Source organism: Cebus imitator, unplaced genomic scaffold (assembly GCF_001604975.1).
Source record: "Cebus imitator isolate Cc_AM_T3 unplaced genomic scaffold, Cebus_imitator-1.0 Scaffold427, whole genome shotgun sequence".
NCBI lineage: Eukaryota > Metazoa > Chordata > Mammalia > Primates > Cebidae > Cebus > Cebus imitator.
Genome location: NW_016107742.1, coordinates 999,742 through 1,010,973, shown reverse-complemented (window position 1 = coordinate 1,010,973; position 11,232 = coordinate 999,742). Strand labels below are relative to the sequence as shown.

Here is an 11,232-nt window from a genome sequence, read left to right as displayed (position 1 = left end):
TCACCATGTTGACCAGGATGGTCTCGATCTCTTGACCTCGTGATCCACCCGCCTCGGCCTCCCAAAGTGCTGGGATTACAGGCTTGAGCCACCGCGCCCGGCAACGTGAAGTGTTTCTTTGACACTGATAACATTTTTAAGCCCTTATATGTGCCAGATGCTAACATCAATCATTTCATTTAATTGTCACGGCAATGCTACTGTTATTCCCATTTTACAGATGAGAAAACTGAAACCTGAGGTTGAATGACATGCCCAGTAATACAGTGATAGCCCTTGGTGGTGTTGGGATCCAAGCAGCCTAAGTTAGGGTCTGCGTTCAAGCATTATTCTACAACAAACTGCTTCAACAAATGCAGAAATATAATGTAAATAAAGTGTTGTCACTGATGACTTCATTCTGATGAGATGTAACTCTAAAATAACAAAACAAAAGTTATTATATAACTCTAAATAACACCACACCCACCCAGAATTTATAAAACAACTAAATAAGGACTGCGAAAAAAACAAACCAGGAAGGCGGTGCCCAGGATAGAGTCCATCTTGTTCCTGCCATTCAGACTTTGAAATTTTCTTTGGAAATGCTTTCAAAACCAATTCAGGAAGGACATGTGGATTGAGCACCTGCTGAGTTCCAGATGCTTTGCATATATTATCTAATTTAATCCCATCAACCCTATTATGTATTTTAATCCTCATGTTACAGATGAGAAAATTGAGTAGCAAAAATACGAAGTCATTTTCCTAAGACATGTTAGCTGTCAGGTGGTAGAGCCAGTGATTGTTGACAGTGCGTTAGCCTGACCCAAGAGCAATATTCCTGTGGGCCAGGTGCTGCTTGCTATTGGCCCCTCATAACCCATTCACCTTTCTTCCTTAGGTAACAGATCCCTGACTTTCATCCGGCCATGTGGCTGCCCAGCTAAACACTACATTTCCCTTGCAGCAGCTAGACATGGCCATGTAACTAAATTCTGACCAATGTGACATAAGCTAAAGTGATGTATGTGATTCCCAGGTCATACCCTTTAAGAAAATGTTTCCTCCCACTTTCTCTTTTCCTCTTACTGACTGGAATGAAGGTTTGATGCTGGAGCTAAAGCATCGAAAGCATCTAAAGCAGTCATTTAAGACCATGAGACGGAAATCTTTTGTTAAGAATGGCAGGGCATGCTGTCTAGATACCCAAGCTCCATGGAGCTACCATATCAGCCCTGGGCTGCTTATATGAGAAGGAAAGTTCTCTCTGTTTAAAGGCACTGTTATATTGGCCTTTGTTATGGCTGGTGAACCTACATCCTAATCAAAACCTTTTGACCTGAGAAGATAATAAGCTCCATTTAGATAAGGAAGATTATCAGTTGTGTCTCTACCACCTGGTATCTTGCCTAGCGCATAGTAGGTCCCCTACAAATATTTTAATGAATCCTTAAGATCTCCTTGTGAAGTAGTTGACCATAGAGTAGAAGCCCTTGAAGGGTGGTAGAATATGCCACCTCAAAATATGCCATTTTGGCATAACAATTATTTGAGATAAAGGCATTGGAAAAACAGTAAGTAGGCTGGGTGCAGTGGCTCACGCCTGTAATCCCAGCACTTCAGGAGGCTGAGGCAGGTGGATCACTTGAGGTCAGGAGTTTGAGACCAGCCTGACTAACATGGTGAAACCTTGCCCCTACTAAAAATATAAAAATTTGCTGGGTATGGTGGTGAGCACCATGTAATCTTAGCTACTTGGGAGGCTGAGGCAGGAGAATTGCTTGAACCCAGGAGACAAAGGTTGCAGTGAGCAGAGATTGTGCCACTGCATTCCAGCCTGGGTGACACAGCCAGACTCCATCTCCAAAAAAAGAAAAAGAAAAACAGTATAAGAAGAGTGCTGTAATCTCCCCCTTTCTTCCTGAAAGCAGGAAACAAAACTCCCATGGGAACAATGCCTTCCTCCAGGAGGAAAGAAGCATTCTCATCACCAGAGACAGGGAGTTGAAGCCAAGAGAAGTCTGTACAAACACACCTTGTTAAAGTGTCTCTTATCTTCCTTTAGCCTCCCCATATATTTTATTTTAATTATTTTTTTGGAAACAGTCTCACTCTGTCACCCAGGCTGGAGTGCAATGGCATGATCTTGGCTCACTGCAACCTCTGCCTCCTGGGTTCAAGCAATTCTCCTGCATCAGCCTCCCTAGTAGCTGGGACTACAGGTGTGTGCCACTAAACCTGGCTAATTTTTGTACTTTTTGTAGAGACTGGGTCTCATCATGTTGCCCAAGTTGGTCTCAAACTCCTGGGCTCAAGCAATGCACCCACCTTGGCCTCCCAAAGTGCTAGGATTACAGGCATGAGCCCCTGAGCCCGGCCTCCCCATATATTTTAGCTGCTTTTCCACAGTTGCGTCTTTGTTCAACCTAGTATAAAACATTTAGGTTTTCTGTCTTTGGGTCTTCATTGCTTTATGAGGGCTCCTGTGTCACATAAAATTTATATTAAGTAAATCTGTGTGTTTTCTCTTGTTAATCTGTTTTATTTCAATTTAATTCTCTGTCCCAGCCAGAGACCCTAAGAGGGTAGAGGTAAAGTTTTGCCTTCCCTACATTCTCTTATCTGACATTATCAGGAGTGGATTATTTTATTTCAGCTTTAAAATATACATTAATTTTCCATCTGTCAAAATGTGGCCAGGGTCTTTTCTTTGAGGATGGGGCCAGTGATTGGAGTTCCTCATCTTCTTTCTGGTATAAACCTCACCAGTTATATATCACAGCAATTTCCAGTTTGCTTCCTTAAGGCAAAACTTAAAAATTAATGGCATATTTGAAGCAATCTTGAGTGTAGAATTTACATTTTTATGATTATTCCCCCAATTTGTAATAATCTCATTGCTCACATCTAATTCCATAGCAGCTTTGATCTTTTCTTTTGAGACAGAGTCTCACTCTATCACCCAGGCTGGAGTGTAGAGGCATGATCTCAGCTCACTGCAACCTCTGCCTCCTGGATTCAAGTGAATTCTCCTGCTTCAGCCTCCTGAGTAGCTGAGATTACAGGCACACACCACCATACCAGCTAATTTTTTGTATTTTTAATAGAGATGGAGTTTCACTATGTTGGCCAGGCTGGTCTTGAACTTCTGGCCTCAAGTGATCCACCCACCTTGGCCTCCCAAAGCGCTGGGATTACAGGCATAAGCTACCATGCCCAGCCCACAGCAGCTTTTTTTTTTTTTTTTTAATGATTCAGTTCCAATGCATACAGCAGCTTTTTAAGTAACTCTCAGAAATCGGGCACAGTGGCTGATGCCTGTAAACCCAGCAGTTTGGGAGGCTGAGATGGGCAGATCAACTGAGGCCAGGAGTTTGAGACCAGCCTGGCCAATATGGGGAAACCCGGTCTCTACTAAAAATACAAAAATTAGCCGGGTGTGGTGGCATGCACCTGTAATCCCAGCTGTTCGAGAGGCTGAGGCAGGAGAATCACTTGAACCCAAGAGGCAGAGGTTGCAGTGAGCTGAGATCGTGCCACTGCACTCCAGCATGGGCAACAGAGCAAGTTTCTGTCTCAAATAAATAAATAAACAAATTTAAATAAATAAAGTAACTCACAGGCTGGGGACAGTGGCTCACACTGTAATCCTAACATTTTGGGATGCTGAAGTGGGAAGATGGCTTGAGCCCTGAAGTTTGAGACCAGCCTGGGCAACATAGTGAGACCCTGGCTCTATACATTTTTTTTTTTAATTAGCCTAGCATGGTGGTGCGCCTGTAGTCCTAGCAGGAGGCTGAGGTGGGAGGATCACTTGATCCCAGGGGTTGAGGCTGCAGTTAGATGTGATTGTGCCACTGCACACCAGCCTGAGCAACAGAGCGAGACTCTGTCTCAATAAATAAATAAATAAACTCCCTTATTTCTCCATCACTGGAATAAAAGGAATAAGAACAATAAAGAATAAGTAATTTACCTTAGTTGAGTCTTCAAAGGATCCAACTTAGTTTTTATAGAAACTCTGTTTGTTTTCCCACTCTTAGTTCTCTATTTATTTATTTTTTTTCAAGAAAAAAGATAAGCCTGTAATCCCAGCACTTTGGGAGGCCGAGGCAGGTGGATCACGAGGTCAAGAGATCGAGACCATCCTGGTCAACATGGTGAAACCCCGTCTCTACTAAAAATACAAAAAATTAGCTGGGCATGGTGGCACGTGCCTGTAATCCCAGCTACTCAGGAGGCTGAGGCAGGAGAATTGCCTGAACCTAGGAGGCGGAGGTTGCGGTGAGCCGAGATCGCGCCACTGCACTCCAGCCTGGGTAACATGAGTGAAACTCCGTCTCAAAAAAAAAAAAAGAAAAAAGATAAATTTTCTTTTACATTGAGATGGAGTTCTCACTATGTTGCCCAGGGTGGTCTCAAACTCCTGGGCTCAAGCAATCCTTCTACCTTGGCCTCCCAAAGTGCTAGGATTACAGGGGTGAGTCACCTCGCCTGGCCTGTTCATCAATGTATATAGTATTTAATTAAATTACAAATCACAACAACACATACAACGGGTATAAACACACTTGGTATTAAATCACAACTGACTCTGAGTAAGTGAGGGCTTAGCTGGGGAGGTGGAACTGCACAGCATTCTAGAAAGTGCTCACTGCCTAGGTGTGAGTCCCAGCTTCTCTACGTACTAGTTATGTGACCTGGGAATTCAGACTACTGAAGCTTTGTGCCCGCTTTTCCTCATTTGTGAAAGGGGATGATAATAGCACGTCATATATCTGTTGTGAGGATTAGAGGAGAATACACTTGTGAAGCACCTAGAATAGGGTGGGGCGTGAGCTAAGTGCTCGGTAAATGGTACATCACATCACTGTTCCTGTGGCTTCTGGAAGGAACTGTCCTACAGGCTACAGGCTAGTCTAGGCCTGCGCCCAGCATCCCCCGTGTTTCACAGAGGAAGTGGGGTGCATCGGTTGGTAAGGTGTATCTTCTGTAGTATTATATCCTCATTTCCCATATGCAGAAATGAGGGTCTGGAGACAGTGACTCCAAAGCTACTTGACCACGAAGTCAGTTTCTAGAACTGCCAGGCCCCTGGCCCTTGTGAGATTTGGATCCAGAAAGACAAAGGGAATTTGCCATCCATTTTCCTTTTTTCTTTTACCTAGGGAGTCCAAAAATCCCAAACAGAGCCTCTCAGGGCTGAGCCAGCAAAGCCCTTGGCCAGGCTCCTCAGGAGTCCACTGGATGCGTTATGTTTCACATCCCTGCAGGGTTGAGAAACTGGGAAGAGGCTTGGTCCCCAGGACTCCCTAGTGTGTGTGTGGTGGGCAGGTGCTGCAGAGATGAGGGCTGCGGCTGCAGGGGACGTCACAGGATCATGCAGATGCCTGACTCCATGGGTCTCCTCCGGTGGCTCCTGCTGAGGCTTTCTGTAGGCCACGTGGATGACCTGAAGGAGACAGGGAGGGGCTTGCCTGGGTGACTGGGGAGACAGCAGGAGGCAGCCTGCCCTGGCTTCAGCTTTCCTCTGCCCTATTTGGCCCTTACCTCTGCTGGTGGACTCCAGAGGAGGGAGTCGGCTTAAGCTTCGTATCCCCGCATTCTGCAGCCCCCTGTCTTTCACTGGGGCCTACCATTGGGCCATTCGGGAAGCAGGTCGTACCCCAGGCTCTCAGAGCCGGGTGAAGGTTGTTCACATTGCTAAGGGCAAAGATAAAGTAGGGCTCGGGGTCCTATATCCCAAGCATGAGATCCCCACTTCCCCAACTCCAACAGTGGTCATGTTCCTTTAAAATCATCCCAAGGCAGCTGGGTGCGGTGGCTCATGCCTATAATCTCAGAGCTTTGGGAGGCTGAGGCAGGTGGATCACGAGGTCAGGAGTTTGAGACCAGCCTGACCAACATGGTGAAACCCCATCTCTACTAAAAATACAAAAATTAGCTAGGTATGGTGGCAGGTGCTTATAACCCAGCTACCCAGGAGGCTGAGGCAGGAGAATCACTTGAACCCAGGAGACAGAGGTTGCAGTGAGCCGAGATCGCGCCACTGCACTCCAGCCTGGGCGACAGAGCGAGACTCCATCTCAAAAAAAAAAATTATCCCAAGTCACATCTACTTTCTTTGCTATTCTCCAGGCCTCCTTCTCTCCCCTAAGGACCCGCCTATTGGCTTGAGGGCCATTGGGTACCAGGAAGCTAGGGTTCTCCACTCTGGGAGGGCCTGGACCCACTAATGGAAGATGGGCCCGGGGTCCTGGACCTAGATGGAGAAGGACAGACACACTCATCACAGGCCTGTGTGCACCAAGAACTGTCGTGGTGGAAAAAAGCTCTGGGAGAAGGACCAGGAGTTGGGGCGGTGTCAGGGGATGCACTGCTCGCTATACATGAGGCTTTGCCAAGGACTGTCCCTCTGCAGGGCGTGTGCTTGGTGAACACGGGGCAAGTAGAAGCTAGACGGTGGGAATGATTCACTGTGCCTGGAGGGAAACAACTGAAAAGGAGACATAGGTAAATTCTGGTCAGCTCAACAAGTAGCTCAACAGGAACTCTGCTCCCCGAGTTGCAAGTTTTTGTGGGAAAGAGACTAGTGAGTAGCAGGCTGGAGTAAGAACAGCACCTGGTGCCGTGTTGGGCATGTAGTAGGCCTTCAACAAAACCTTGGTGCTCCAAGATGCAAAGTTCTAGAAGTTAGGAAAGCCATGAGAGCAGGAAGGAAGAGGCAGTTCTGGAAAGGTTCAGGGAAAACGGTCCAGGGCCTTGAGAGACAAGCGGAAATCAGGGGAGGCCTGTTTGGGAGTTGTGAGCTGGGACAGTCAGGGTCAGGGGTGGTGCCAGGCCTCAGAGAAGAGACAACAGGAAGGGGGGATGGTGGGATGGGCATAAGAAGCAGGTGGGGATGGGAGTGCCACGCTTGCAGTGAGGAGAGGCACTGCCAGGAATAGCCTGCATCAACTCATGCTCCAGTCTCCCTGGCCCAGCCCTCGTGGGAACGTTTGCTGACCTCTCCTCTTTTTTCTCCTGGTGGCCCTCTTCAAACTCTTCGTCTTCCCATCCACTGGAAGATCTGTAGGGGCAGGGAACCAGGGCACAGCTGGGCAGAGCGACACCAGTCCCCTCCTCCCTGGGGGTACCCATGGGGTCCTACCCCACTGTGAAGCCCCCAACACCCTGCAGAGGCTGCACGCATCCTTGCTGCACCGCCCCACCCTCACCTGTGCTGGGCACCTGCTGCGCTGCTTCCTGCCTTTGCTGAGGTCACCTCCACTTGGCTGGCCCCACCTGGAGCCTGGGGTCTTCCTGGAGCTGAGATCTGGGAATGAAAGGGAGTAAAGGGAATAGGTCTGAAAAAAAAGGTCATTCGAGCTATGTGCTTGCTCCCTCCAGAGACTTATGTGATAGAGACAATTCCGGCTGTGCCGCTTGTCTCTGAGAATATAATTCTGGAGTGAGGCTCTTTGTTCTATTAAGGTTCCTGCTAGTAACGCTCAAGCTTGGATTCAGACTTAGGGACTAGCAGACCTGGCCAGAGTCTGGCGACCACACCATCCCATCTGGAGACTCACATGGGAAAGTCACAGAAAGTCAGTGGCAGACATTGGCTGGGACCCAGGTAATCTGACCCCTCAATCCAATCCTCTGCCTATACCAGGCTAATTTAATTTTGCTTGCATATTTTAAATATGGTGTCTTTAAATATGGTCTTTAAAATGCAAGGGTATAAAACCTATTAAATACATAAAATATTAAAGTATAATTTCAATTCCTGGAGTGGGAAGAGGTTTTCTGGGGTTGTCTCAAAATGTGAAGGAGGAGGCGGTTGGAGAGACGACGAATTGTTTAAAGAAACCTGGAGGTGGAAACAGGTTAAAGCAGAGACCGGGAAGGAGGAACACGGTGGAGACCCACGGAGAAATGACCCCAGAGACCTGAAGACGGGAGAGAGGGACTTTCTTGGAGCACATCTCCATCGTGTGGCCATTTAGGGAACTGCAGTCAAGGACTTGAAACTTGAATCACTTACACATCACATAGGAAGCTTAGGATCCTTGATTGCACCCCGTAGCCTTCACCCAAAAGGCTTGTTACCGCTCAGCCAAAGCCCTGGAACAGCCCTTGTGTCGAAGACGTGCCAAAACCCCCCACCCACGTCCCACCCCTGGAAAGTGATACATCATGTGTAGGCTCAGGGCGGATGAACACAGATGAGCGGCCAAGCGCGCAGCATCCCAGGGAACATCGGCTCTGCTCGCCACCAACCCCTTCTCTGGGTAGCCTCTCTCCACCCCCATCTCCTTGTCTCAGGCGTCATCTCACCAGGGTGTGCGTCTGGACCAGCCCTACCTGTGCCAAGTGCGTCCTCACGGCGTCTGCCAGCTTGGCCACCAGCCGTTCTCGCACGGAATCTGGCTCCTTCTGGGAAGAGGGTGGATAATAGGGTAATGGGGAATGCCTGGACTTTGTGGTCCTCTAGGGGCTGGGGAAGAAGGAAACAGGGAAAGGAGGAGGGAGGGAGGCTTTGTTTCCCCTCTTCCACTCATCCCCATGCCTTTCCCAGGATCCTGCCACCACCTGCCCAGAACTGTGGACAGTGATGGATTCTTTCTCACAATAGTATCCCAAGACCTAGCACACTGTGTCCAGTGCATGTTTGATGACTGAATGAGTGGTGGGTAGAAGACAAGGAGTGAAGGCAGGAATGTCAGCTGCGGATAGCAGGGGAGAGGTGGAATTGGGATGGAGGGTCTCACCTGACACTGGGCCAGTGCTTCCTTATAGTACTTCACGGCCTGGTCGTACTGCCCCAGCCTGGCTGCAGCAGCCCCCAGACCCTCACAGGCCTGCCACTGTCCCTTCATGTCCCCTGAGAAAGACAGCTTGGAAGGTCCTTTCATGGCTCCCTACCCCACTGACCTGCCCCCCAGAGGCACTCCCTACCTTCATTTCCCCCCATCTACCTCCCCACCAGCCCCTAGGACCCTCAGCCTTCCCCACTGCCCCAGTCACATCCCACCCCCTCACCCTTACCAGAGTCACGGGCAGCCTGCAGGGCATGCAGGTAGTTGTCTCTGGCGGCCTTGTGGTCCCCCAGCTGGCTCATTGCAAATGCCAGGCTGCCAAAGCTCCGGCCCTGCTCCCACCGCTGCCCCACAGAGCCTGATGGCAGAGCCCACCCCATCCTCAGAGGGGACTCTGGCTGTTGGGACATCAGGACCCCGCCCCCCAGCAACCAAGACAGAGCTCCCAGGAGGCCCGGTGCCCAGCCCCAGCACACCTCCAGATGTACCCAAGAGGCCTGAGCCTTCCGCACTGGGTTCTGGTCTGAGCGCCTCCACCTGGCTCGTTTGAGTCAGGCAACAACCTGAGATGCAGGCAAGGCAGGTGTTCATGGTCCTGTTTCTGTAAGTGTGGAAACTGAGGCTCGGAGAGTGAAAGTGAGTCCTGAATGTCACCTGTCAAGGCAGGTGTTAATGGTCCGGTTTTTGTAAGTGTGGAAACTGAAGCTTGGAGAGTGAAAGTGATTGCTGAATGTCACACAGTCAGCGGAGAGGCTGGACTCCGCTTCAGGCCTCCTCTCCCAGCCAATACCCTTCCCCTGCCCACTGCTGCCTTCCCAAACCTGAGGCCTTGGCCTCTGGGCCCACAACCCTCTGTCCTGTCTGGCTGTCCCATCTCCTGCACTCCCAGCTCTCCCCCACTGCTTCTGGGCTTTCAGGCTCCATAAGTGGTCCCAAAGGGCCATCTACCCTTAAGCCTTGGGGCCCCTGCTGGAACTACTTCCTAAGGTCTTGGTCCCAGTCCCATTCCCCGGCCCCGGGCACCCACCATGCAGGTCAGCAGCCTTCTGGTGAAACTCCTGAGCTTCCCGATAGTTGCCAAGGGCGTTGTGGGCCATCCCGAGGTTTCTTAGCACCGTGGCCTGCTCTCCTGGCACCGAGCACAGGGGCAGGGCCTGCAGGAAGGCCTCCACAGCCAGCGGGAACAGCTGGAGCTCGGAGTAGCCCAGGCCTAGATCATTATAGAGGTGCCCTAGAGGGCATAGCCAGGGTCACTGGTAGCCAGACCAGATACAGATAAGGCTGTACTGGTCCAGCCCTTCTCCACTCCTCCGGGGCCCCCTCAACCCGCCCTCAGAGTATCACCAGGCTCTGGGTCTCCCCAGATCCCACACCTTCCCTGCCTGAAGGTCTCACCCAGCAGTGTCTTCTCAGTGCTCGTCTCTGCAAGCCTCCAGCTTTTCTCCAGCGTCTGCACAACTTCCCCTACCCCATGCCGCCCACTCTTCAGCATACATCCTGCCGCAGCCCCCAGTGCCAGGGCTGCAGCCCTCAGCTGCCTCTCTTGGGCATAGGCCCGGCTTGCTTCCTGCAGGCAGTGGGCTGCTAGCTCAGGCTGTCCCAGAGCCTCGTAGCAGGCTCCCATTTTCGCCCAGGCTTCTCCCTGGTCACCCTGTGGCTGGTAGTGGCCCACGGCCCTGTGGTACCAGGCCAAAGCTTGAGGCAGCTCACCGAGGGCATGGTAGGCCAAAGCCACGTTGAAACACTGGTCGCCATGACGCCTGCCCTGTGCCTTCTCTTCAGGCTGAGCTTGCAGGAGCAGCTCAAGGCCTCTGGCTGGGTCCCCCGTCTCCACATAGGCAGCCCCCAGGTTGAAGGCGCAGGCCTGGAGCACAGGGGTGTCCCTGGTTCGTGGGGCCTTGGAGGCCAGAAGGAAGGCCTTCTGGAAGTTGGTCAAGGCCTCATGGTTCCGGCCAGCCTGAAGGGCGCCATGGCCAGCCTTGGTGAGGGCTTGGATGCTGGCTTCTTGCTGCAGCCACTTTCTTTTCTTCTTTTTCTTATTGGAGCCTGAGGGCTCGGGCTCAGGCCTCTGGGGCACATCCTCAGGGCTGGGGGAAGACATAGGGCTGACAAAGGGGAACAGAGGGGTCAGCATGTCAGCCTCGTCTTCCTCTAGAGCAGGACTCCCTTAGGGCAATTCAGCTCTACCCCTGCCCTAGCATGACCCTCCGGGTTTCAAGGATTTCTCTCTGACCCCTCGCTTTGCTTCTTCTGTCCCACTGGCCACCATATCCACGCTCACTCTAATGTCCTGACTAATTCTTAGTCCTCCTTCAAGACTCAGCTCACGTAACAGCTTCCTTCAGAATGCACCTTGATTCCTTCAGAATCAACCAACTGGGTACTCCACTGGCACTGGATGCCTGTGCCTTTTATAGCACTTATCACACTGGGTCAGAGTTGCTGACTT

General features: G+C 50.7%; 1 protein-coding gene across 1 annotated transcript; it reads right to left on the bottom strand.

Moving 5' to 3' along the window:
* Positions 1-4,488: 4,488 nt before the first annotated feature.
* TTC24 (tetratricopeptide repeat domain 24) lies at positions 4,489-10,884 on the bottom strand. Its single transcript, XM_017510020.1, has 10 exons — positions 10,179-10,884; positions 9,811-10,014; positions 9,013-9,141; positions 8,736-8,848; positions 8,302-8,397; positions 7,200-7,297; positions 6,941-7,051; positions 6,360-6,478; positions 6,148-6,244; positions 4,489-5,434 (listed from the first exon to the last, which is right to left on the bottom strand). Exons 1-10 carry the CDS (start codon positions 10,882-10,884, stop codon positions 5,353-5,355), a joined length of 1,755 nt encoding a protein of 584 aa, XP_017365509.1. The 3' UTR covers positions 4,489-5,352.
* Between the last annotated feature and the right edge of the window lie 348 nt (positions 10,885-11,232).

Bases quoted from the DNA above. Each gene is read 5' to 3' on its own strand.
- TTC24 (XM_017510020.1), bottom strand. From the start codon at position 10,884: ATGTCTTCCCCCAGCCCTGAGGATGTGCCCCAGAGGCCTGAGCCCGAG. The intron at 9,142-9,810 runs GTGGGTGCCCGG...CTCTGCCATCAG, and splicing joins GAAGGCTGCTGACCTGCATG to GCTCTGTGGGGCAGCGGTGG. The intron at 7,052-7,199 runs GTGAGGGTGGGG...CTGCCCCTACAG, and splicing joins GCAGCAGGTGCCCAGCACAG to ATCTTCCAGTGGATGGGAAG.